The following is a 24,732-nucleotide window of genomic DNA, read 5'->3' as shown; positions in this document are numbered from 1 at the left end:
CACATTATATCCTCACCTTAGCCTACTCGCACTAAATTCGATACCTCAGATGTTTTGAATCAATATCTATATATTCTACACTCAAGTACATGCACCCATATCGAGACTCCGTTGTTGGTCTCACTTTACTGCGGTTTTTGACTCCCATGTGCAAAGCACACAATGTGAGTCTTTGTGGGTGTGTGTCTGTTTCACTGATATCTAAAGAACCACTTATTGGATTTTGATGAAACTTTATACATAGATGTTCTGGGCAAATGCGCAAATTTGATTCGTTTTTGGTTATTATCTGTGCATAATAATTACATTAATATGCATGATAATTCACCAAATGTAGCTGTTCCATGACTGCTCCACTGATATCTAAAGAACCGCTTAATGGATTTTGAGAGTACAAATCCAAGAAGATGGAGAATTACACCTTTGATATAAAACTTAAAAAAAACTAAAAAAATATGAGTAATGTCTGGGGCAAGTGGCTCTGAAACCACATTTCCCAATCCTACCACATAAGGGCATTCTGGTATTTTACTGTAACATCAGAAAATGAACAATGGATGGATTAGAAAGGTAAGGTGGGCGTCTTACTAACAAGTATATGGGCAGCTCTGACAATAGATTGAACAGATGGTTTGCAAGTGTCTGATTTATCTGGCATTATTTGGTCAGAAAAGACAACACTTAATGGCCATTATCTCAGCACCAAGTCAATACGTACTGAGAAGACAATTCAAATTGTTATATCATATACTCCCTGGTATAACAGAGCTACCACAAACTAATCCAAATCTGTTCTGCATACCTTCAATTAAACACAACACAATGGCCATTGCATACACATTCTATTTTAATTGTTCATAAGAAATAAGAAAACAAAACAGTCAGTCGCCTTGCAAAATAAAAAAAATACCTCTATTATAATCATATCCATAAAACATCAATTTCCATACTTTGTTGTTTAAGACATACATAATTTTATCCTGTTCACATAGACAGGATGGGTGCATAGTTCTAAGTATTACTGTAAGATAAGATGGCAATAATTACTACTTGCACAATGATTCATCAAATCCATATCCAAGAATCTAGGATCCAACAATAAACCTAGCTATTTACATACACAGACTATTCCAATAGAGTGCATAGCAAAGGTACTGAATAACACGTTTAGAATGAATTGTCTGTAGTGATTACATCCACAGGTATTATTGAAGTGTACATTGACTAAAAACTTAGATAGCATGATTTCTGGACGAAAGCAAACCTACCTCAGTCACGTTACAATCAGTAGGCATCAAATCTAAATGGCAGTCCAATTGTAGCTTATATACAAAGTGTTTTTCATTCATGCCTGAGTGACTGGAAACTTGTGTGAACACACATATTATAAAATATTTGTTTGACAAGAACACTATATTTGAAAGCCTAAATATACTAATATGAAACGTAGTAACACTGAATATTCAAGTAAGGTCAGCTGACACTATTGACGCCCATAAAACATGTGTCTGAAACATGTGTCTAGTTGGTTAAATAGTTTTAGATAAGATGGTTTTATAGTTATAATTTGACCGTTATCATCTTTGGACAAATCCCCCTCGATGCATGCCTCTACCTCTTCCTCCAAAGCCACCACGCCCACCTGGTCCACCACCTCTACCCCCCATCCATGGTCCTTGCTGCCCCTGACCACCTCGACCACCTCCTCCTCTACCACCAGGTCCAGGAGGACCACCTCCTTTATTTTTGGGTGGTGGTGATTTAGGTCTGAGTCGTTCAATTTCTTCTGAACATCCTGTTACATTAGTTTTATTGAAGTTCTGTTTGTAACTTTCGCTATTATAGTTACTGTTAGTTAATTGTGGTCCTACTGACAACCAACCTGTAAAGCAACAAAGACACTGATTATTTAGCGATAGTCAAATACTTTTGCTTGTACAACAGTAATTTATTTAATGCACAAAGTGTTTATGACAGCAAATAAAGTTAAGATAAAAATGAAGACACAATGGGATGTATTCTGCTAACATCTGATGATTGATGCACTGTTGTAAAATACAGTAATCAGAGATCTGAGTTTATAGACAACAAGTCATTGTGAATGACACATTCTTTGTTTGTATTATAGGCATGAAATATTGCATGACTACCAAGGTGATATGCATGACTACCAAGGTGATATGCATGACTACCAAGGTGATATGCATGACTACCAAGGTGATATGCATGACTACCAAGGTGATATGCATGACTACCAAGGTGATATGCATGACTACCAAGGTGATATGCATGACTACCAAGGTGATATGCATGACTACCAAGGTGATATGCATGACTACCAAGGTGATATGCATGACTACCAAGGTGATATGCATGACTACCAAGGTGATATGCATGACTACCAAGGTGATATGCATGACTACCAAGGTGATATTGCATGACTACCAAGGTGATATTGCATGACTACCAAGGTGATATGCATGACTACCAAGGTGATATGCATGACTACCAAGGTGATATGCATGACTACCAAGGTGATATGCATGACTACCAAGGTGATATTGCATGACTACCAAGGTGATATTGCATGACTACCAAGGTGATATGCATGACTACCAAGGTGATATGCATGACTACCAAGGTGATATTGCATGACTACCAAGGTGATATTGCATGACTACCAAGGTGATATGCATGACTACCAAGGTGATATGCATGACTACCAAGGTAATATGCATGACTACCAAGGTGATATTGCATGACTACCAAGGTGATATGCATGACTACCAAGGTGATATGCATGACTACCAAGGTGATATGCATGACTACCAAGGTGATATGCATGACTACCAAGGTGATATGCATGGCTACCAAGGTGATATGCATGACTACCAAGGTGATATGCATGACTACCAAGGTGATATGCATGACTACCAAGGTGATATGCATGACTACCAAGGTGATATGCATGACTACCAAGGTGATATTGCATGACTACCAAGGTGATATGCATGACTACCAAGGTGATATGCATGACTACCAAGGTGATATGCATGACTACCAAGGTGATATGCATGACTACCAAGGTGATATGCATGACTACCAAGGTGATATGCATGACTACCAAGGTGATATGCATGACTACCAAGGTGATATGCATGACTACCAAGGTGATATTGCATGACTACCAAGGTGATATGCATGACTACCAAGGTGATATTGCATGACTACCAAGGTGATATGCATGACTACCAAGGTGATATTGCATGACTACCAAGGTGATATTGCATGACTACCAAGGTGATATTGCATGACTACCAAGGTGATATGCATGACTACCAAGGTGATATGCATGACTACCAAGGTGATATGCATGACTACCAAGGTGATATGCATGACTACCAAGGTGATATGCATAATAAGATAGAACATGAAACTGCAACATGTTCTATATAATATTTGATGCATCTGTTTAAGGATGTAGTAGACATAACAAGTATGTTATAGTTAGGCTTGATATTTTCATATAAGAATTGTCCTGAACTATAGTAAACCATATATTTTATGAAACCTCTTATCTCACACTTTCTGAAATTCTGGGTAATTTTGGATAGAATTTAATGGTTATCACATGACTGCTAAGTAAACAAACAAAAATGTTATTTTAAAAAAACGAGTACTGCAGGAAACTGGAACTAGTTAGATGAGTAACAAACATCGTAATGTTAACCACAGGGTGTCCCATCCAATCGGGTGACAAGATTTTTGCCCAGCGAGATGCATTTATTTCATGAGACCAGCTTGAAATGTTGGACCGCGGTCACTGAATTACACTCAATTTACTTTTAGTTTATAAAAAGATTTCTCGCCAACGATTATTGTTAGGATAAAACGCTCTCACCCGCAAGTTTGACACTTTCGGTAGAACAGCCCATGCAAAATTCAAGCCAATGCGATACCCAGGGAACGCAGTGTACTCGATAATGTAGTTCACTAATTAGTCCGTTTTCATTTGGCAGAAACGGCAAATAACCTTTCCACTGAACAAACTGGCCAATATTTTCAGTTTGGGACGTCGTTTGAGAAAAAATGTTACACTCGGGCGAAGAGTATACTTCTATTTTATAGATTATGTGGTTCAAGTTACAAAGTGATCAAGCGTATCGTCGATATTCAACGTAAAACAGGCTCCAAAGCACTGGCGAGACTCGTTCATCGAAATAGCGTTGTACAGTTACTAAAGATAAATTACGTAATCCTATGCGCATACAAAGGTTGTTTATTGACTGGACATAAGTGAGAGATTATGGTTACTTCCTTAGTAACAGGGAACCGCACGACTGGGGTTATTGTGGCAGCTACTGCAATTTTTAATGTCGGCCAACTGTGATCAGTGTGAATCGCCGCGTGTTTTCTACACAATGTCCAAGTTGCCGACAACGATCATATCGGTCACCCCCCTTAGAAAAAAAAAAAATATATATATATATATATATAATAAAATAAAATGAAATGTGCCTTGTTAGTGTAGATGCAGGCGTGCTAGCTGGAGACGAGAAATAGAAACAGCTCGATCCGACAGAGTATGTGTTTCGCTGTTCGGTCGAGCGGCAACCGGGACTGGCGTAACGATTATTCAATTGTATTTATATCTCAGTTTCTTACTGGATATTAAAATTTAGTTGTGATAAATAATTTGTCGTTTGGGACAACGTGTGAAAAAAGTACCTTGCCATACCCAAAGCCGGCCTGTAAAAAGATAACCCTGCCTGGTATACAGGAATTATGGAGCTCCATGCAGGAAGTAAACATGCAGTACAGTTCAGCTCTGAACATTTGACGTCATAATTGGGCGGAGACAATCCGTATAAGGAGTGAGGTGATTGAAACGTTTCTTGATTTGAATTTTATTTGTCGGAGCTCTACTGACGCCGCTTCTACGAATTCCTTCTCAAGTTCGTTCTCGGCCCCGTTTTCCACTTCAACCATGTGTTGTTTATATGGTCCCCCGTGGATCGGTGCCGGTAAACCCATGTACTTGGCAAATTTTGCCATCACACGTCGGCCTTTACCGATCACTCTTCCGGCGATCACCATTTTCCTGTTTACTTGGAACTCTTTTTCTTGTTTTCCAAAAGACGTGAAAATTCTCTCGGCTGAGGAAAAATAATATTCTGAATTTGAACATTTAATTTGGAAGTGGGGTCCCCAGCCGTGCCGTGTGTCTTCCTCCAATGTCAAATCCCTTCGTTGCAACTTGAGTGCCGAAAAAGTTCGCTATTTAAAATGTAGACATCGATCAGTCTCAGCGATCCATCTGCGTCAGCCACCCCATCATCGTCACCATGTGACGATAATTTCCTTGCTTATGCACTTCTTGACACTTTTTCTAGTTCTTCAATTCTGAGCTACATGTAGATAAATGTTGCACCGTCGTTGGAGTCCGAACTTACCGAACCGCGATCGATGTTATTTTTTCTGAGACGAAGTTTTGCTTCTTCGGATATTGGAGTCATATTCTTCCTTTTTCGTTCCTTCCTTCTCTAATAATAATTCTGATAACAATTTTAAGGAGCGCTAATTTTCTGATGTGTCACACACGGTGTACTAATATAGAACGATCACAGAGACAGGGCGTGCGTGCGTTGTTTCCGTTGCTAAGTAGGCCAACTTATGCAAATTAGGTCAATATTTATTGTTTGCGCTCAAAGCCGATTATCCTGAAATCAAAGTGAGCGGTCTGCTGTTATAAACACATATCCTAACTTTTTTGTTAAAATTGCCTAGGTGATATGCATGACTACCAAGGTGATATGCATGACTACCAAGGTGATATGCATGACTACCAAGGTGATATGCATGACTACCAAGGTGATATGCATGACTACCAAGGTGATATTGCATGACTACCAAGGTGATATGCATGACTACCAAGGTGATATGCATGACTACCAAGGTGATATGCATGACTACCAAGGTGATATGCATGACTACCAAGGTGATATGCATGACTACCAAGGTGATATGCATGACTACCAAGGTGATATGCATGACTACCAAGGTGATATGCATGACTACCAAGGTGATATGCATGACTACCAAGGTGATATGCATGACTACCAAGGTGATATGCATGACTACCAAGGTGATATGCATGACTACCAAGGTGATATTGCATGACTACCAAGGTGATATTGCATGACTACCAAGGTGATATGCATGACTACCAAGGTGATATGCATGACTACCAAGGTGATATGCATGACTACCAAGGTGATATGCATGACTACCAAGGTGATATGCATGACTACCAAGGTGATATTGCATGACTACCAAGGTGATATTGCATGACTACCAAGGTGATATGCATGACTACCAAGGTGATATGCATGACTACCAAGGTGATATTGCATGACTACCAAGGTGATATTGCATGACTACCAAGGTGATATTGCATGACTACCAAGGTGATATGCATGACTACCAAGGTGATATGCATGACTACCAAGGTAATATGCATGACTACCAAGGTGATATTGCATGACTACCAAGGTGATATGCATGACTACCAAGGTGATATGCATGACTACCAAGGTGATATGCATGACTACCAAGGTGATATGCATGACTACCAAGGTGATATGCATGGCTACCAAGGTGATATGCATGACTACCAAGGTGATATGCATGACTACCAAGGTGATATGCATGACTACCAAGGTGATATGCATGACTACCAAGGTGATATTGCATGACTACCAAGGTGATATGCATGACTACCAAGGTGATATGCATGACTACCAAGGTGATATGCATGACTACCAAGGTGATATGCATGACTACCAAGGTGATATGCATGACTACCAAGGTGATATGCATGACTACCAAGGTGATATGCATGACTACCAAGGTGATATGCATGACTACCAAGGTGATATTGCATGACTACCAAGGTGATATGCATGACTACCAAGGTGATATTGCATGACTACCAAGGTGATATGCATGACTACCAAGGTGATATTGCATGACTACCAAGGTGATATTGCATGACTACCAAGGTGATATTGCATGACTACCAAGGTGATATGCATGACTACCAAGGTGATATGCATGACTACCAAGGTGATATGCATGACTACCAAGGTGATATGCATGACTACCAAGGTGATATGCATAATAAGATAGAACATGAAACTGCAACATGTTCTATATAATATTTGATGCATCTGTTTAAGGATGTAGTAGACATAACAAGTATGTTATAGTTAGGCTTGATATTTTCATATAAGAATTGTCCTGAACTATAGTAAACCATATATTTTATGAAACCTCTTATCTCACACTTTCTGAAATTCTGGGTAATTTTGGATAGAATTTAATGGTTATCACATGACTGCTAAGTAAACAAACAAAAATGTTATTTTAAAAAAACGAGTACTGCAGGAAACTGGAACTAGTTAGATGAGTAACAAACATCGTAATGTTAACCACAGGGTGTCCCATCCAATCGGGTGACAAGATTTTTGCCCAGCGAGATGCATTTATTTCATGAGACCAGCTTGAAATGTTGGACCGCGGTCACTGAATTACACTCAATTTACTTTTAGTTTATAAAAAGATTTCTCGCCAACGATTATTGTTAGGATAAAACGCTCTCACCCGCAAGTTTGACACTTTCGGTAGAACAGCCCATGCAAAATTCAAGCCAATGCGATACCCAGGGAACGCAGTGTACTCGATAATGTAGTTCACTAATTAGTCCGTTTTCATTTGGCAGAAACGGCAAATAACCTTTCCACTGAACAAACTGGCCAATATTTTCAGTTTGGGACGTCGTTTGAGAAAAAATGTTACACTCGGGCGAAGAGTATACTTCTATTTTATAGATTATGTGGTTCAAGTTACAAAGTGATCAAGCGTATCGTCGATATTCAACGTAAAACAGGCTCCAAAGCACTGGCGAGACTCGTTCATCGAAATAGCGTTGTACAGTTACTAAAGATAAATTACGTAATCCTATGCGCATACAAAGGTTGTTTATTGACTGGACATAAGTGAGAGATTATGGTTACTTCCTTAGTAACAGGGAACCGCACGACTGGGGTTATTGTGGCAGCTACTGCAATTTTTAATGTCGGCCAACTGTGATCAGTGTGAATCGCCGCGTGTTTTCTACACAATGTCCAAGTTGCCGACAACGATCATATCGGTCACCCCCCTTAGAAAAAAAAAAAAAATATATGTATATATATATAATAAAATAAAATGAAATGTGCCTTGTTAGTGTAGATGCAGGCGTGCTAGCTGGAGACGAGAAATAGAAACAGCTCGATCCGACAGAGTATGTGTTTCGCTGTTCGGTCGAGCGGCAACCGGAACTGGCGTAACGATTATTCAATTGTATTTATATCTCAGTTTCTTACTGGATATTAAAATTTAGTTGTGATAAATAATTTGTCGTTTGGGACAACGTGTGAAAAAAGTACCTTGCCATACCCAAAGCCGGCCTGTAAAAAGATAACCCTGCCTGGTATACAGGAATTATGGAGCTCCATGCAGGAAGTAAACATGCAGTACAGTTCAGCTCTGAACATTTGACGTCATAATTGGGCGGAGACAATCCGTATAAGGAGTGAGGTGATTGAAACGTTTCTTGATTTGAATTTTATTTGTCGGAGCTCTACTGACGCCGCTTCTACGAATTCCTTCTCAAGTTCGTTCTCGGCCCCGTTTTCCACTTCAACAACGTGTTGTTTATATGGTCCCCCGTGGATCGGTGCCGGTAAACCCATGTACTTGGCAAATTTTGCCATCACACGTCGGCCTTTACCGATCACTCTTCCGGCGATCACCATTTTCCTGTTTACTTGGAACTCTTTTTCTTGTTTTCCAAAAGACGTGAAAATTCTCTCGGCTGAGGAAAAATAATATTCTGAATTTGAACATTTAATTTGGAAGTGGGGTCCCCAGCCGTGCCGTGTGTCTTCCTCCAATGTCAAATCCCTTCGTTGCAACTTGAGTGCCGAAAAAGTTCGCTATTTAAAATGTAGACATCGATCAGTCTCAGCGATCCATCTGCGTCAGCCACCCCATCATCGTCACCATGTGACGATAATTTCCTTGCTTATGCACTTCTTGACACTTTTTCTAGTTCTTCAATTCTGAGCTACATGTAGATAAATGTTGCACCGTCGTTGGAGTCCGAACTTACCGAACCGCGATCGATGTTATTTTTTCTGAGACGAAGTTTTGCTTCTTCGGATATTGGAGTCATATTCTTCCTTTTTCGTTCCTTCCTTCTCTAATAATAATTCTGATAACAATTTTAAGGAGCGCTAATTTTCTGATGTGTCACACACGGTGTACTAATATAGAACGATCACAGAGACAGGGCGTGCGTGCGTTGTTTCCATTGCTAAGTAGGCCAACTTATGCAAATTAGGTCAATATTTATTGTTTGCGCTCAAAGCCGATTATCCTGAAATCAAAGTGAGCGGTCTGCTGTTATAAACACATATCCTAACTTTTTTGTTAAAATTGCCTTTTTTGGGTGTACTGGTTAATATTTTGAGTGGGAAACACATCCATTGCATGCAGATAGACAAATGCCACCAAAATAGACAATAAACAAAAAATGTATAAAATAGTGACTGTTATGTCTACTACATCCTTAAACTCGATTGGTCCATTCATGTCAGAAACATAGATTTGGAAATGTATTCCTTGAAACAAAATGGACACCACTCGACCATTTTGAACTTGATTGGTCCATTCATGTCAGAAACATAGATATGGAAATGCATTCCTTGAAACAAAATGGACACCACTCGACCATTTTGAACTTGATTGGTCCATTCATGTCAGAAACATAGATCTGGAAATGCATTCCTTGAAACAAAATGGACACCACTCGACCATTTTGAACTTGATTGGTCCATTCATGTCAGAAACATAGATCTGGAAATGCATTCCTTGAAACAAAATGGACACCACTCAACCATTTTGAACTTGATTGGTCCATTCATGTCAGAAACATAGATCTGGAAATGCATTCCTTGAAACAAAATGGACACCACTCAACCATTTTGAACTTGATTGGTCCATTCATGTCAGAAACATAGATTTGGAAATGCATTCCTTGAAACAAAATGGACACCACTCAACCATTTTGAACTTGATTGGTCCATTCATGTCAGAAACATAGATCTGGAAATGCATTCCTTGAAACAAAATGGACACCACTCAACCATTTTGAACTTGATTGGTCCATTCATGTCAGAAACATAGATCTGGAAATGCATTCCTTGAAACAAAATGGACACCACTCAACCATTTTGAACTTGATCCCGAAAAAAAAAGGCATGCATCAAGGTCCCATTGTGTTCAATGAATGTTGCAAGTTTATCTTGGGTGTACCGGTACATTGTAACTTAGATGTCACAGCTTTATATTTGGCAGATTTGCATACTTTCTATAAAGCTTTATCCAAATGACACTAAGGTTGTGTAATAAATCTTCCTGTGCTAGAATATGTAAGTCTTTGTCTACTTTCACTATTTATTGAACCAACCCAAAATTATTATTATAATATTAATTTCCATTTGTAATTTATTAATTTGTGCTAATTTTTACTACCATGAATTATCTAGCAGGTATCTAGTCTAGCAGGAAGAGTTTGAAGAGAAAAATTCTTACCTGGTCGAATGGATTCTTCATCCCCAAACAGGTGTAACCTTCTTTTGCCGAGACAAAAATGTTCCATGATGTGATAGATCTCAACAGGTTTTTCAAGACTTCCAGATTTGGGCTCTTCTGATATGATGACATCAAGGTCCACATTAGCATGAATGAAATCTCCATCAGTTGACCTACGAACTGTACCTTTAATTCCCATTAGACAGTGTTCCTAAGAGACATGAAATGAATAAAAGTACAGAACCAATAGAATACTGCGGAATACTTTATTTTCGCTTGGAAATAATTTTCGCAATTTTCGCTGAAGGAATGATTCAGTGAAAATAAAATACCTTCTCCCTGTATTTTACATTCAACTTAAAAATCAGTGAAAATAAATTCCATACAAAACACCAAAAAAGTCTATTCAGTGAAAATTAAATCCAGCTAAAATAAAGTATTTTACAGTACATTGTGTTGTAGCTTTGATTTGTATACTTGCTTTTTTACACTCGTTTATGTCAGCAAACTTGTCTCAGCAAAGTTCTTATGTATTACGACTGACTTAAGCATCCATGTTACTAATTTGTAAACCCAAGCTTTGACATAACACATAAAACATGGCATAATCAGCAACACTGTAGCTATATACATCTAATGCTAATGTCATACCTTTGTCCTTTGAAAGACAGCACCGGGTTCCAAATGTTTATTATGTCCAGGATTCTTAATATTAGTTTTTATCCAGCATATGTCCTCACATCGCCTGAAACCCCATTCCTTCAAGCACTGGAAGAAAAAGACATAAATGTCTTTGGATAAGAATTGCATTTCCTTCAATGTCATAAATAAGATGACAGAGAGTAATATAATATTTTCAAATATTTGTCACATGCTGCAATATATAGATAGTAGTTGGTAATCACAGTCCTTAAATGTATTCATATAAACAGATGTTTCAGACAAAGTATCATTTCCATGCTGTAATAATAAGTCTGCATGTGATATGCAGGGTTCTCCCCAGGACTTTATTGAGTAGGGGTTCCCAACTGTTAAATTTTGGATAAACAATACAAAGTTCTTTATTTATGGGTGTCAGCTTACCCTTCTGCCTTCATCTAAACCATCGGATGATCCACACCATAAAAATATAAATGATCTATGTGCTGCTACAGAGGGAATATCTAACTTGGAAATCTGAAATTTAAAAAAAAAAAAACATTGTTGAAACATTGAGGAACATAATCTGACAAATCGTGTGGAGTGACATCTGTAATCATGAGGAGTGACATCTGTAATCATGTGGAGTGATGTCTGTAATCATGTGGAGAGACATCTGTAATCATGTGGAGTGACATCTGTTCTGTGATCATGTGGAGTGACATCCGTAATTATGTGGAGTGACATCTGTTACCATGTGGAGTGACATCTGAAATCGTGTGGAGTGATGTCTGTAATTATGTGAAGTTACATCTGTTACCATGTGGAGTGACATCCATTATCATAAATGTGACTTCTGTAATCATGAATGTGACATCTGTTACCAAGTGGAGTGACACCTGTAATCATGAATGTGACATCTGCAATCATGTGGAGTGACATGTGTAATCATGTGGAGTGACAGCTCTAGTCATGAATGTGACATGTGTAATCATGTGGAGTGACATCTGTTATGTGGAGTGACATCTGTTATCATGAATGTGACATCTGTAATCATGTAGAGTGACATCCGTAATTATGTGGAGTGACATTTTTAATCATGTGGAGTGACATCTGTAATCATGAATGTGACATCCATAATTATGTAGAGTGACATCTGTTATCATGAATGTGACATCTGTAATCATGTGGAGTGACATCCATAATTATGTGGACTGACATCTGTAATATGACTTTTTTGTAAATATCCGGTGGAGCACACATACCTGCTAACATTAACCATGTTTCTAACCCAGTCTCATCTTGCAACTAAAGGAAATTACACCAGATACAATGTAGTTTGTGTGTTCAGTTTGTCAAATACACTAAAATTAAACCCAGGGATTATTTTTCTTTTACAGTAATTAAGTTGGCTGCATTAGACCCCTCAGTTTTGAGTGCCAATCTTTGATTTGATGACACCCTAAGATTCTGAAAATTTGCTCACAGCCAAATCTAAATGCTCAACGACCTAGATAACTCACCCCAATCATTACATTTGGCGGCTTAATTTAGGTCTAATTTGATATTCCTCTAATGGTGTCTCCACTTACCTCCTCCCAATTCCAGAACTTCTGATTGGCTATGACACCAGGTCTAATTTGATATTTCTCTAATGTCGGCACAACTTACCTCTTCCCAATTCCAGAACTTCTGATTGGACATGACGCCTGGTCTAATTTGATATTCCTCCAATGGCGGCTCAACAAGCACAACATCAAATTTGCATTCCAAATCTCTCAAATCGAATGTTTCTAGATCACATGCCAGGTACCTGAAAATAAGTAATAATGGTACAGCTACATTATCTGACAAAATAAAAATAGGCCAATGGCCTGTTGCTCAATGGCTATTGTACAAAAGATTAGTGCTGTATATGACAAATACCCCAAAAGGCAGTGAGTGAGACAACAAAACATAATGCTAAAAGTGGAATTTTTTACAAAAATAACAGAAATATTCAATAAAATTAGAATCAAAGAGAGCTTAAAAAGAACTCTAGCGTGTTGAGAGAATAACATAACAAGATATTTGCAATTATCTGAATTCGTAATACATGTATAGACCAAGTTTTGTTGAAATATGTTGAATGGTTTTTGAAATAGCACCCAAATAGCTTGAAGTTCACTAGCTATAAATTTCCACCAAAAACTAAATATATCTGGAAACTGCCCCAACACATCTATGCACCAAGTTTTATTAAAACATATTAAATGGTTCTCAAGATATCACAAAAATAGCCTATTGGTATGTAAATTAGGCAATTTGCATAATTTTCCACCCAAATCAATCATGTCTATACACATTTAAATATGTTGAGTGGTTATGTTTTCATTACAATCACAATAGACCAATCAAAGAAAATTTAGAACTCCCACGTGCTATGTGAGAATGAGAAACAGTTGACAGAACAAATGGGAAACATTACATCACTCCCTGTGAGCATATAATTTCAATATGGCATCATTGTATAATCTTCCCAAGTTTTGTTCATTTTCCGACAACTGTAGTGCATTAAGAAGAAGGTAATAATCAAAGAAAGCTTAGAAAGAACTCCCGTGTGCTGAGAGTATTGAAGACACATTAAAAATTAATTCAAAATTACTTGTACATGAGATATTGATGGAAAAGCTGAAAACTAATTATGTAAATCAGGTAACTAATATGAACAGAACAGAACAGAACACAAAAATTATGAATTATTATGCTAATTAGAGAATTAATATTAATCAAAATTAATCAGGCCTGTCTATTGTCCTAGAGCATTTATGTACCAAATTTTATTCAAATGTGATGATCAGTAATTGAGATATCAGTGTTAATTAATTATGTTAATTAGGTGATTAATAAGCATAAATATTTACCAAAAACTAATTGGGTTGTCGCAGTTGCAGTGTCCTATGACATCTATGTATAAAGTGTCATTGAAATGTGATGATTACTGCTTGAAATATCAAAAGCTGAAAATAATTAATTATGCAAATTAGCTAATTAATATATACTGATATTACCCTAAAAACTATCAGGTCTGTGCAGTGTCCTATGACATCTATGTACCAAATTTCATTGAAATGTGATTACTACTTGAAATATCAAAAGCTGAAAATTAATTAATTATGCAAATTAGGCAATTAATATGTACTCATATTACCCTAAAAACTATGAGGTCTTTGCAGTGTCCTATGACATCTATGTACCAAATTTCATTGAAATGTGATGATTACTACTTGAAATATCAAAAGCTGAAAATTAATTAATTATGCTAATTAGGTAATTAATATGTACTCATATTACCCTAAAAACTATCAGGTCTGTGCAGTGTCCTATGACATCTATGTACCAAGTGTCATTGAAATGTGATGATTACTACTTGAAATATCAAAAGCTGAAAATTAATTAATTAGGCAAATTAGCTAATTAATATATACTGATATTACCCTAAAAACTATCAGGTTTGTGCAGTGTCCTATGACATCTATGTACCAAGTTTTATTGAAATGTGATGATTAGTACTTGAGATATCAGTGGAAAAGCCGAAAATTGATTAATCATTATGCAAATTAGGTAATTAATATTACACAGCTTTTTACCCAAAACTAATCAAATCTGCGCATTAGTTTGGAGCATCTGTGTGCCAAGTTTCATCAAAATCCAATGAGTGGTTCTTTACATATCAGTGGAACAGTCATGGAACAGCTAAAAATCAGCTAATTATTATGCAAATTAGGTAATTAATATGCATGAATTTTTACCAAAACCTAATCAAATCTGTGCATTAGCCCAAAGCATCTATGCACCAAGTTTCATCAAAAACTGATGTATGGTTCTTGAAATATCAGTGGAACAGACGGACACACATACACACACACACACACACACACACACACACACATACACACACATACAGACACATTAACTGCAAAGACTCCCTTCTTGTGCTTCGCACACGGGAGTCAAAAAAAATCATGAATTTTTGATAAATTTGGCTACTTTTAGTGACTGGGTGAAGTGTCATCCAAGCTACATGTGTACCAAGTATCAAAGAATTTGGACTACTGGTTTTGAAGAACAAGTCAAAAGTACTATTTTTGATGAAAAATATTTGCTAAAAATAGAGAATTGAAGATGTCAACACAAAATGAACAAATCTGATAGAGGTCTACCCAAGGTATATACCACACAAGTTTGAGTGCAATCGGACCATCAGTTTTAGAGAAGAAGTCGAAAATAGCATTTTTGACCTAAAATTACAATTTTAAAATATTCGCCAAAATTAGGAAATTGAAAATTTCCTTACCAAATTAACAAAACTGATAGAGGACAACCCAAGGCACATGCACTATCAATATCAGCACTGTAGACCACTTAGTGTCATAGTAGCATAGAAGAAATTTTAGAGTTTAGGGGGCTAATTTGCATAATTTTTGGCAGATCAACTTCTCATGAACAAATTACCATCTACACTCATCAAGGCATCCGCACACCAAAAATCGAGTCAAACGGTTTGGTGGTTTTTGAGAAGAAGTCGTGCACAGACATTGGTGTTAAATGTGGCAGCAACAGATAAACTCACAACATTGGTTTTTTATTAATCCACTGAATCAACATCATCTTGGTGATTAACTCCTTAATCAAGATTACACAATCAAGTCATATACTCAATGGGAAAATATAAAAAAAAGTATATAAAAGTATGAAGAATTTTGCACCAAGATTTGGCAGGAAAAAATGTGTGAACTATCAATCACTTACTCCAGCTGATATCACCATGACAACAACTGGAACATTGTATGCAAAGTCCAATGAAAACATTCCATACTTACATTGGAGGAGTGTTAGTCTGTGCAATCAGTTCATCTTTTAGTTTAATCAGTTCTTTTAGTTTAGGATACTCTTCAAATCTATCCGCAAGACCTAATGACAACAAGTTATTGTCAATGACATAGTCCCTGTCTTTATGTGAGACATTAGATTTATATATGACCTAATGTGTGATGTATTTGTGAAGTTTAAATTTGATTGGTCCAGGCATGTATGAGATATGGCACTGAGGAATGGCATTCGTTTAAACAAAATGACCACCAGTCAGCCATTTTTGATTTGATGGTTATAAAAACGCATGTGCATTTGCCTGATATAGGTGTGAAATTTGAACTTGATCAGTTCATATATATACATGTATATGCGTTTGGAACCGGGACTAACAATAATACGTGTCACAGAATTGATACAAGTGAGTTGAACACCTTCAAGGTCAGCACATATGACATCATTCAATCCACTTTGATAGAAAGCTCAAAGTGAATCAAGAAAATCAAGCACCCACAGAAGAAATTATGTATGCATTCTTAATATCTAAATTGGGCTATAAACTGGGCTATCGTAATTCTCTTTTATAAAAATATACCACAAGGACAGATTTTAATAATAAGTTCAAATGCTGCAGCCCCCCCCCCCCACAACCTAAAATCACCTGCAATTATATATTTCCAAAAGCTTGCATTGCTTCTGAATTGAGCAATGCATTAGATTCAAGTTATGTAACATTGTTTCTACAATAGCACATGGTAAATGTCCAGATATCTTAAACCCATTGCATTATGTTCTAGAATGTCATTCATATTATATACTCACCAACATCTCGTATAAAATTCTGTGGTCTCTGACCAGTGTCCAGGAAGTGTTGACAATAGTCATTGTGTGGGTTGGCGCTCTGCGTACCCTGCAGACAATATATATTTATATGAATTAATGACAAAAACTGAAAAAGATCTTTCAGAAAGCAAGTGGCATTACATCATCCAAACTGCATGGTTTTACCAAGTGAGGGTTTAATACACGGACAATGCCTGGCATACCACTTACTAAATAGAGTTTTTCCACTGATTTGAATAGTCTCTGATCGTTGTAAGACTACTATGCTACTCAAATGAATCATCAATGATATCTGGTTCACATTTCAGTGAATAAATTCAACACACATACACATATACAAATCATGATATTTTCATGTCAATGTGAGATACCTTTAGGAAAGTACTTGAATCAATGTATTCTTGTTCTGCATGTTCCTCATCAAAATCTTCTTCCTTATGCAATAACAAAAATAACTATTACAATTACAACTGGTTTATGTGAATGGTGGAACAGGTTGACATCGTACAGACAAGAAAGCATCATCTTGTCATTTCACAACACTAATTACCCATCCTACTATGTTCACTGTCAAGGCCTTATTACCAAGTCATGATCAAATGCATAGTCCCTGTTTGTGAGTTCAGTAACTTTATAATTTACATATTATTACAGTATCCTTTGACCGCCATTTTTTTCACACCAAAGATTTGGGTGCAACATTTTATATATATACACCGGTATATATATTTTTTTTACTAAATGAACATAATTTAATTACAACAAGACTTCATCAACATTTTTGAAAAATTAAGAAATAATTGTACAGATTTAATTTGATGAAAAAAAAGTATCAACAAGATTATTATGAAGCGTGCCTTAAAACAGGTTTCAAGACAAATTTGAATACAAAATAAATGAGCATTATTTTGGGGTTGTCCTTAACACACTTTCTAGATTTCCTTTTGAAATTCAACACATTTAATGTTAGGCATCACATGTCAGGTTCGTATCAATTCTTCTCAACACATGTCTAAGAAATTACAATGATGGACAGACAGAACTACAAGAACTTGTCGACCATTTTTAGTAAACTACCAACAGAGTTCAAGCACTCATGATCATCTGATCAGAAACCAGAAAGATGTACACAACAACAAAGATTATGACAATACTGCGTAATAAATATGTCAAATAGATTTCATCTATGTTCAGATATTCACAATGCAATAATAATCCCACATTGCTAATTACAAGTATAGTGTGATAAAAACATTCAACCAACCTTTTTAGTTTTACTACTATCAAGAACGCTACCTTCTCCGGATTCATTAGAGACAGCCCTTCTCTTAGCTGGTGGAGTGTTAGTTGGATCTGGTGAACTGAGCACAATATGATTTACACATTATATAAAACATTATTTGTCATCAAGTGCAATATTCACAATGATATATTTGGTCGATTAAAACGCCTTCTATTTAAAAGTATTAGAATGCTACTCAGGGCTCAATTCGTTACATGAAGTTTTACTTAAAGCTATAAATAAGTTAAACATCACTTCCAAAATATGATATATTAAAAGTATATTCTGTCATCACATTCCCGCTCATTTCCTTTCTTTTGATTAAGTTATTGATTAACATCTTTCTAGGTCACAGGCTTGTATGACTACAACATACATGTATAACAGAGAGAGTACATTAATTTCATGAATTCCAATGCGAGGGCATCCATCCTTATTTGGTTGTATATATATTTTCCAAGGTTTATAAGCACTGTTACAGAGTTTGATGTCATTAAATTTTTTAAATTGTCACGAGTAGGATATGCCAAAAATATTTTGTAATCAATGTGGTTCTTAGCGTGAGATAGGGCACTCGAGAATGAAATGGAATTCACCCTTGACTGCATTTAATGAGCAAATCGCACATGTTCTCTCTTCACTCACTACATCTAAATAACGCCCCTCCTGAATATGTAATCTATGGCATGCACAGCGAATACGAGCAAGTGCATATCAGTGATTAACATTTGTGATTATCAACAAGTATCTTTCTGGCTGTAACATACTTATGAAATTACAATATGTGCGTAGTTTGTCACTAGTGCACATTTCACTGTAGCACTCTTGTTTATAACAATCAATTACCCGCTGTCTGAACTCCGCAATGAATAACTAGACATTTTCCACACCTTGGACGAACCACGAAATGCTGAATCCACACAAAAATTAAATATGTTCCCATTGTACATCGATCTATACACTTGTTTGGCGATTCAGATAAGTGTAACCAATAATACATTTAGCTATAGATTTTACATAAATAGGTGTTCTCCCACACTCCCCCAGCTCTGCTTCATTACATGTTTGCGACCCATAAAACGTGTTTACAATACTTTAATTGTATCTGTACAGCTTGCATGTATTTGTGGAACCCCCCTATGTTTCAGCACCATAGAGTATAATGGGCATGATCATTTCATTTGGAGAGTACTGCAAGCCATGAGACAAATTTACCTACAATGAACTGACTTTCAAGAACAAACAGTGAGTGTCTAAAGTTTACTAACTTAATTTAGGATTAAGTTAATTTCTCATTACCAATCCACAATCTCAATTTGATGGTGAATATATTAGTCAGGAGATGGTACGCCATAGATTTGCAAAGTGCAAATGTAACTTTAAACATATAAACATTACCAGATATAAACATTACCCGATATAGAAGTCCCTGCTTTCATTATCTGATTTATCTTCTTCTTTTTTGTCTTCCTTACCAGGCGTTGATTTCAGACTAGTGGGGTCAATCGCACCAAGCTGTAAATAATATATAAATAATGGTTGTCATTGGATACACAAATAGTGATTCCTATAGTATGGCTTGTTAATGACTACTTCACTTTAAATCTCAAAACTGAAGCATTTACTCAAGAAAACACAAAAGTTCAGGAGGCATTGACGGAAGACATAAATAAGAATTGGCATTCCAAAATGATATATACACCGAAATACACAACTGTATATTCATGTTATACTTATTGGGCATTATTTTGTATTGAGTATATGTGTGTATGAATGTAATTACATCCAGCTGGAGGACAGAAACCCAGTATAAAGTAAAAACTACAAAATGTATTATTATACATCTGTCACTGTAATGCCATAAGTTACAGCGTGTCGTAATTTTGCAGTATTTTACAGGGTATTTTCATCCTACTATATAAAAAAATGTGAATTCCAAATATGGAATGATTATGCACGTAATAATAAATACATGGCTGCCACCAGGGTTTGACCAGACAAAACACAAAGTTCGCTGATTCTTTTTGGATTTCGGCATTGCCATGATGTATCCTTGGTAGGAAAAGATGTATAATAATAAGATTATTACGAGGATACCTCAAAGTATGCACTCAGACAGTACATAGTCGCATCAACCTGCGCTGCGCATAAGTCTTCTTGTAATAACTTCATATTATTATTGGTCATCAAATGCCTCACAGAACACAGAAAACAGTACTATTAAAAGTTTGTACAAAATGTTAAACAATCCTGTGCAATATTCTATATCATTATCAATCATCACCAACCAATCACAAATCACACAAGAGTTCACGATTTATTCCCCCTCATACAAAAACACAGGAGGAAACAGACGAGAGTATGTAGACATTAGTAGACTAGCAATTGTATATGATGAAGAAAATTAAAAAAATAATGATAATAATAAATGATAAACAGAAGCATTAATAAAATTTATCCAGTCAAATTATCGTTTGGCTCACCATATCTTGCGTGAACTCAATAACATGTACTTTTTTAGAACTTAGTTGTTTATTCAAGAATTCGTGCTTTTTCACATAATTTTTTAATCAGGATATCTGCATAAGGTCATATTTTAGCCGGCGAGTAGTTCTTTAATTCATCTATTTTACCAGCAGCGACACATTTTCGCAACAAATTTTCATACCTTTACCCAGATATTTGTCGTTTTTGATTTTGGGGTGATTGAAATGAACTCTATTTTATTTACCATACTTCTCGGCGCGGAACCAATATTTGCCTTCGATTTTGACATTTTATGATCGAAACATATCATTAAAAATTGGTGGGCTGATTTGTTATTTGTCACACCGCATTTTATTAATGTTAAATTGAGCGACTTTTATAGATGCTTTTTAGATCGTAAATGCAAATGGCGACGTTTTGAAATGACAATGTACTTAATTATGTGCTAAAAAAATCATTTATATACAAACATTGAAGCATTGTTATATACTTTTGCGTAGAATAAAGTCATTAGTTGTTGTATAGTTAACTTGAACTGTTATGAACCCCCAAGAATCAGAAATATCACAGGTTTTTCGGTCGACCACGTTAACATGAATGACGCCATTTTAACAAAATTTGTTTATCGATGTCAGCATGTAGGCACGCTAAGTTATTTCCCTATTAAAACTAGAAAATGAACATATTTCCCGATATTAATCTTTACATTGTAGGAACTGGATGTTTATGAGTTGGTAAGCTGGTTTTGATGCGCATCGCTGTTAAAAAAATCCAAATTTCATAGTGATAATTTTGTTTACATGTTTGTTTATGTTGTGGTTGCCCGAATTTGAAATCAAAGTCATACAATGAGGTATCGCGTTGCATGACGGTAAATTTTTCGATTTTAATGAATATTTTGACGGTATTGTAATCTGACTGACTTCCTGACTCCCTCGGCCTGGGTGTGAACGGTTTGTTTACCCGCACTGCGGTTCGAGACAAAAGAACGCTAGTCATTTCTAGACCGGGGATAGAGGGACTGTGATCACACATACTCTTATTTTTCTTTGAAACTAAATTTAAATCAACTGCCGTAACTGATCAAAAGATGGTTTTTTTAATCACATAAATAAATTGTACACTTTTAATTTTCATTCATCTCAAGTTCAATGGTGTCCCAAACCATAGAAGGTAATCATGCCCAAACCTAGTTGTTAATTATAGATTATAAATGATAAATAGGTGTACATGTACATTAAATTACCAACATTTTTCAGTTGTGTAATTTCTATTATGTTTATGTTCTTTACCATACAAAAACCCTCTAAAGTTTTCATTATTATTTTGAACAAGAATAAGGTCCTGTACCGGGACACCCCGGTCGTTCCATCCCATATGCGTCCATGTATTGACCAACAGCAACCAACAACGAATAGATCGTCAGGCCCCTGTAGCCCAAATCACGGGAAACTTAATTTGTACTGTTGAGATACTGTAATGCCTTTACCTTTGCTAACACCTCTCGTCGTTGCTTGGAACGTTCCCTTATTGCTTTCCATCCGTCTGCCATAGTTTATGCAATAATAATATACTACCGATGTTACGATGGAGTCGTCGTTTTCTTCAAATGCGGTAAAATCCAACCAAATGTGATCGTAAACACAGCTGATCAAAGCATGTTTTTTTTTCTCTCACAAAATGGCGTCGTTTGGCTTGCTTCTGTTTTTACTGCTTGGTGGCGTGCTCCTCTAAACTGTGATGTCAATGCGATCAAAAGCGGGGCGGGTGGGTCGACTTTGTTTTGATAGTTTGGAAAGTTTGTATCTTTGAGGCAACGCGATGAAATTCAGTACTCAAGTATTTGAAGTTACCCCCGGAACTAGATAGGAAGGTGTTGTTTCAAAACAAGTGTTTACATGTAAATATTTTTCAAAAGGGCTAGAAAAATTTTATTTTGCATAATTTGTCATTTTCATCTTTTGCTAAGAAATTATCATACATGTTTTTCGATTTCAATGGATAAATTGTTTTTGTTGTTGAAAAAATCAATTGTTTCAATTTATTATAAATGTTATTCCTACGTGATGTTTATTAATTTGTTGACAAGTTATAAGATTAGTTTGATATTTTTACAAATCAGTTGCTGTTAAGATAGAAGCCTAGTCATAATTTTTGACAAAATTGGTCATAAATCGCATAATAATGTTCATTAGTTTAATATTTACAATTATGAAACTATTATCTCATGATACAATGAAATAGCATTGTTTTGTGTGTTACAGTTTTGCTTTTTGAAAAACGCGTCATAATATTTCTTGAAAATTGACATTTTTAGAACAATTCCATAGAACACAATGTTTAAGAAAAATTGCATTTCTTACACTTTTTAAAACCCAGATATTTTAAATAATTCAGAACAACAAAAGGTACTATATCATTAACAATATATGTCACCAGGCTAGATTTTGAGATATTGCATAATATTTCTGCCATAGGAACTTACGGTGAAAGTGTTGTGATAGTGTCAAAATGGCGACTTTCCACTAAAATAAAATCATCAATTTCTGGAAAAAAAGGCTGGTGACCCCCAACTTGTTTTAAGTCAATATCCTTATATTGGCTTGAAGTACAATTTATTGCAAAATGAATAAATTCTGGGTTTTTTAATTTATGAGTAGGCTTCTACCTTAAGGTGATCATGATTTCAAATTCTCAGAATTTATTCATTTTCCAGTAAATCGTACTTCCGAGCAATATAAGAATATTGACTTAAAAAAGTTAAAAATTACGCTGTCATCTGCATAAAAAGACAGTTAGCGTAAGAGTTTATTTATAATTTGTTATCTGGGTATTACTTTTTCGAATAATGGTCGCTGGTTTAGATCCCAAAAAGTGATTGCCGAGCAGGCGAGTAAAGCAATATTTCCTTTAAAAAAGATACTAGCAAAATACAGTGATATTGATGTACAAATGTATTTAAAGATTTTTGACTGTAAAATTTTACCAATATTGATGTATGGCAGTGAAGTTTGGGGTTTTGACAAAGGGGTAAATATTGAGGAAACACATCGCAAGTTTTGTTAATTTATTTTAAATTTGCTTACAACCACAGCAAATCCTGTAATTTATGGAGAATTAGGCAGACTACCACTAATCCATTTGCGTTACATACGTATTATTAAATTTTGGTTGAACATTTTAAAAATGCAAACACAGCGTTATGTTTACCAATGTTACCTTTTCCAGTATAAAGAAGCGGAAAACAACCGTAAATGTTGGGCTTTCCAAGTCAAAGAACTACTATTTTCGCACGGTTTTGGTTTTGTTTGGTTAAACTTTGGTTAAACCAAGGCGTGGAAGATAACTGTTCCTTTTTGTCTGTATTCACCCAAAGAGTTCATGATATGTACAAACAAACTTGGTTTACAGATCTCAACAATTATCCTAAACTCGATAAATACAGAGATTTTAAGATCGATTTTGGATGTGAAAAATATTTGCATTTAATTAAAGACAACAAGTTACGTTCTGCGCTATGTCAGCTTAAAACATCATCCCACAACCTTCGGGTTGAATCTGATCGTAAACTAAACATACCGAGGAATATGAGAATCTGTAAATTATGTAATTTAGGGTTAGTTGAGGATGAATACCATTTTTGCCTTGTATGTCCACGTTATGTAAATCTTAGAAAAAAATATTTACCTATATTTTATCTGTCAAATCAGACTTACGAAAAATTTCTTAGTTTAATGCAGTTTGACAACTTATCTGTACTTCAAATTTCAAAATTTGTATTCTACGCTTCTAAACACAGAGTCAATCTACTTAACCAGTTGTGACTAGTAGATTCAACAATTATTTAAAGGAATCCCTCTGTATGTATTTTTCTATTTTTTTGATTTATTGTACCATAGGCCTGAGGCCATTGTGCTGAATAAAATTCATAT

General features: G+C 35.9%; 1 protein-coding gene across 1 annotated transcript; it reads right to left on the bottom strand.

Moving 5' to 3' along the window:
* Positions 1–823: 823 nt before the first annotated feature.
* LOC100376676 (N(6)-adenosine-methyltransferase non-catalytic subunit METTL14-like) lies at positions 824–22,520 on the bottom strand. The gene is made up of 11 exons (XM_002736345.4): positions 22,290–22,520; positions 19,728–19,828; positions 18,296–18,392; positions 17,403–17,465; positions 17,011–17,098; positions 16,200–16,290; positions 13,009–13,150; positions 11,782–11,874; positions 11,350–11,466; positions 10,699–10,909; positions 824–1,882 (listed from the first exon to the last, which is right to left on the bottom strand). Exons 1-11 carry the CDS (start codon positions 22,350–22,352, stop codon positions 1,578–1,580), a joined length of 1,371 nt encoding a protein of 456 aa, XP_002736391.1. The 5' UTR covers positions 22,353–22,520; the 3' UTR covers positions 824–1,577.
* Between the last annotated feature and the right edge of the window lie 2,212 nt (positions 22,521–24,732).

This window comes from Saccoglossus kowalevskii, chromosome 2, assembly GCF_978046115.1.
Source record: "Saccoglossus kowalevskii chromosome 2, keSacKowa6.1, whole genome shotgun sequence".
Classification (NCBI taxonomy): domain Eukaryota; kingdom Metazoa; phylum Hemichordata; class Enteropneusta; family Harrimaniidae; genus Saccoglossus; species Saccoglossus kowalevskii.
This window is presented reverse-complemented; position numbering and strand designations above follow the sequence as displayed.

Coding starts and splice junctions, on each gene's coding strand:
- LOC100376676 (XM_002736345.4), bottom strand. CDS start 22,352: ATGGCAGACGGATGGAAAGCAATAAGGGAACGTTCCAAGCAACGACGA. Junction 18,393..19,727: donor AGCAGGGACTTCTATATCGG/GTAATGTTTATA, acceptor TATTGTGCTCAG/TTCACCAGATCCAACTAACA. Junction 17,099..17,402: donor ATTCAAGTACTTTCCTAAAG/GTATCTCACATT, acceptor TATTGTCTGCAG/GGTACGCAGAGCGCCAACCC.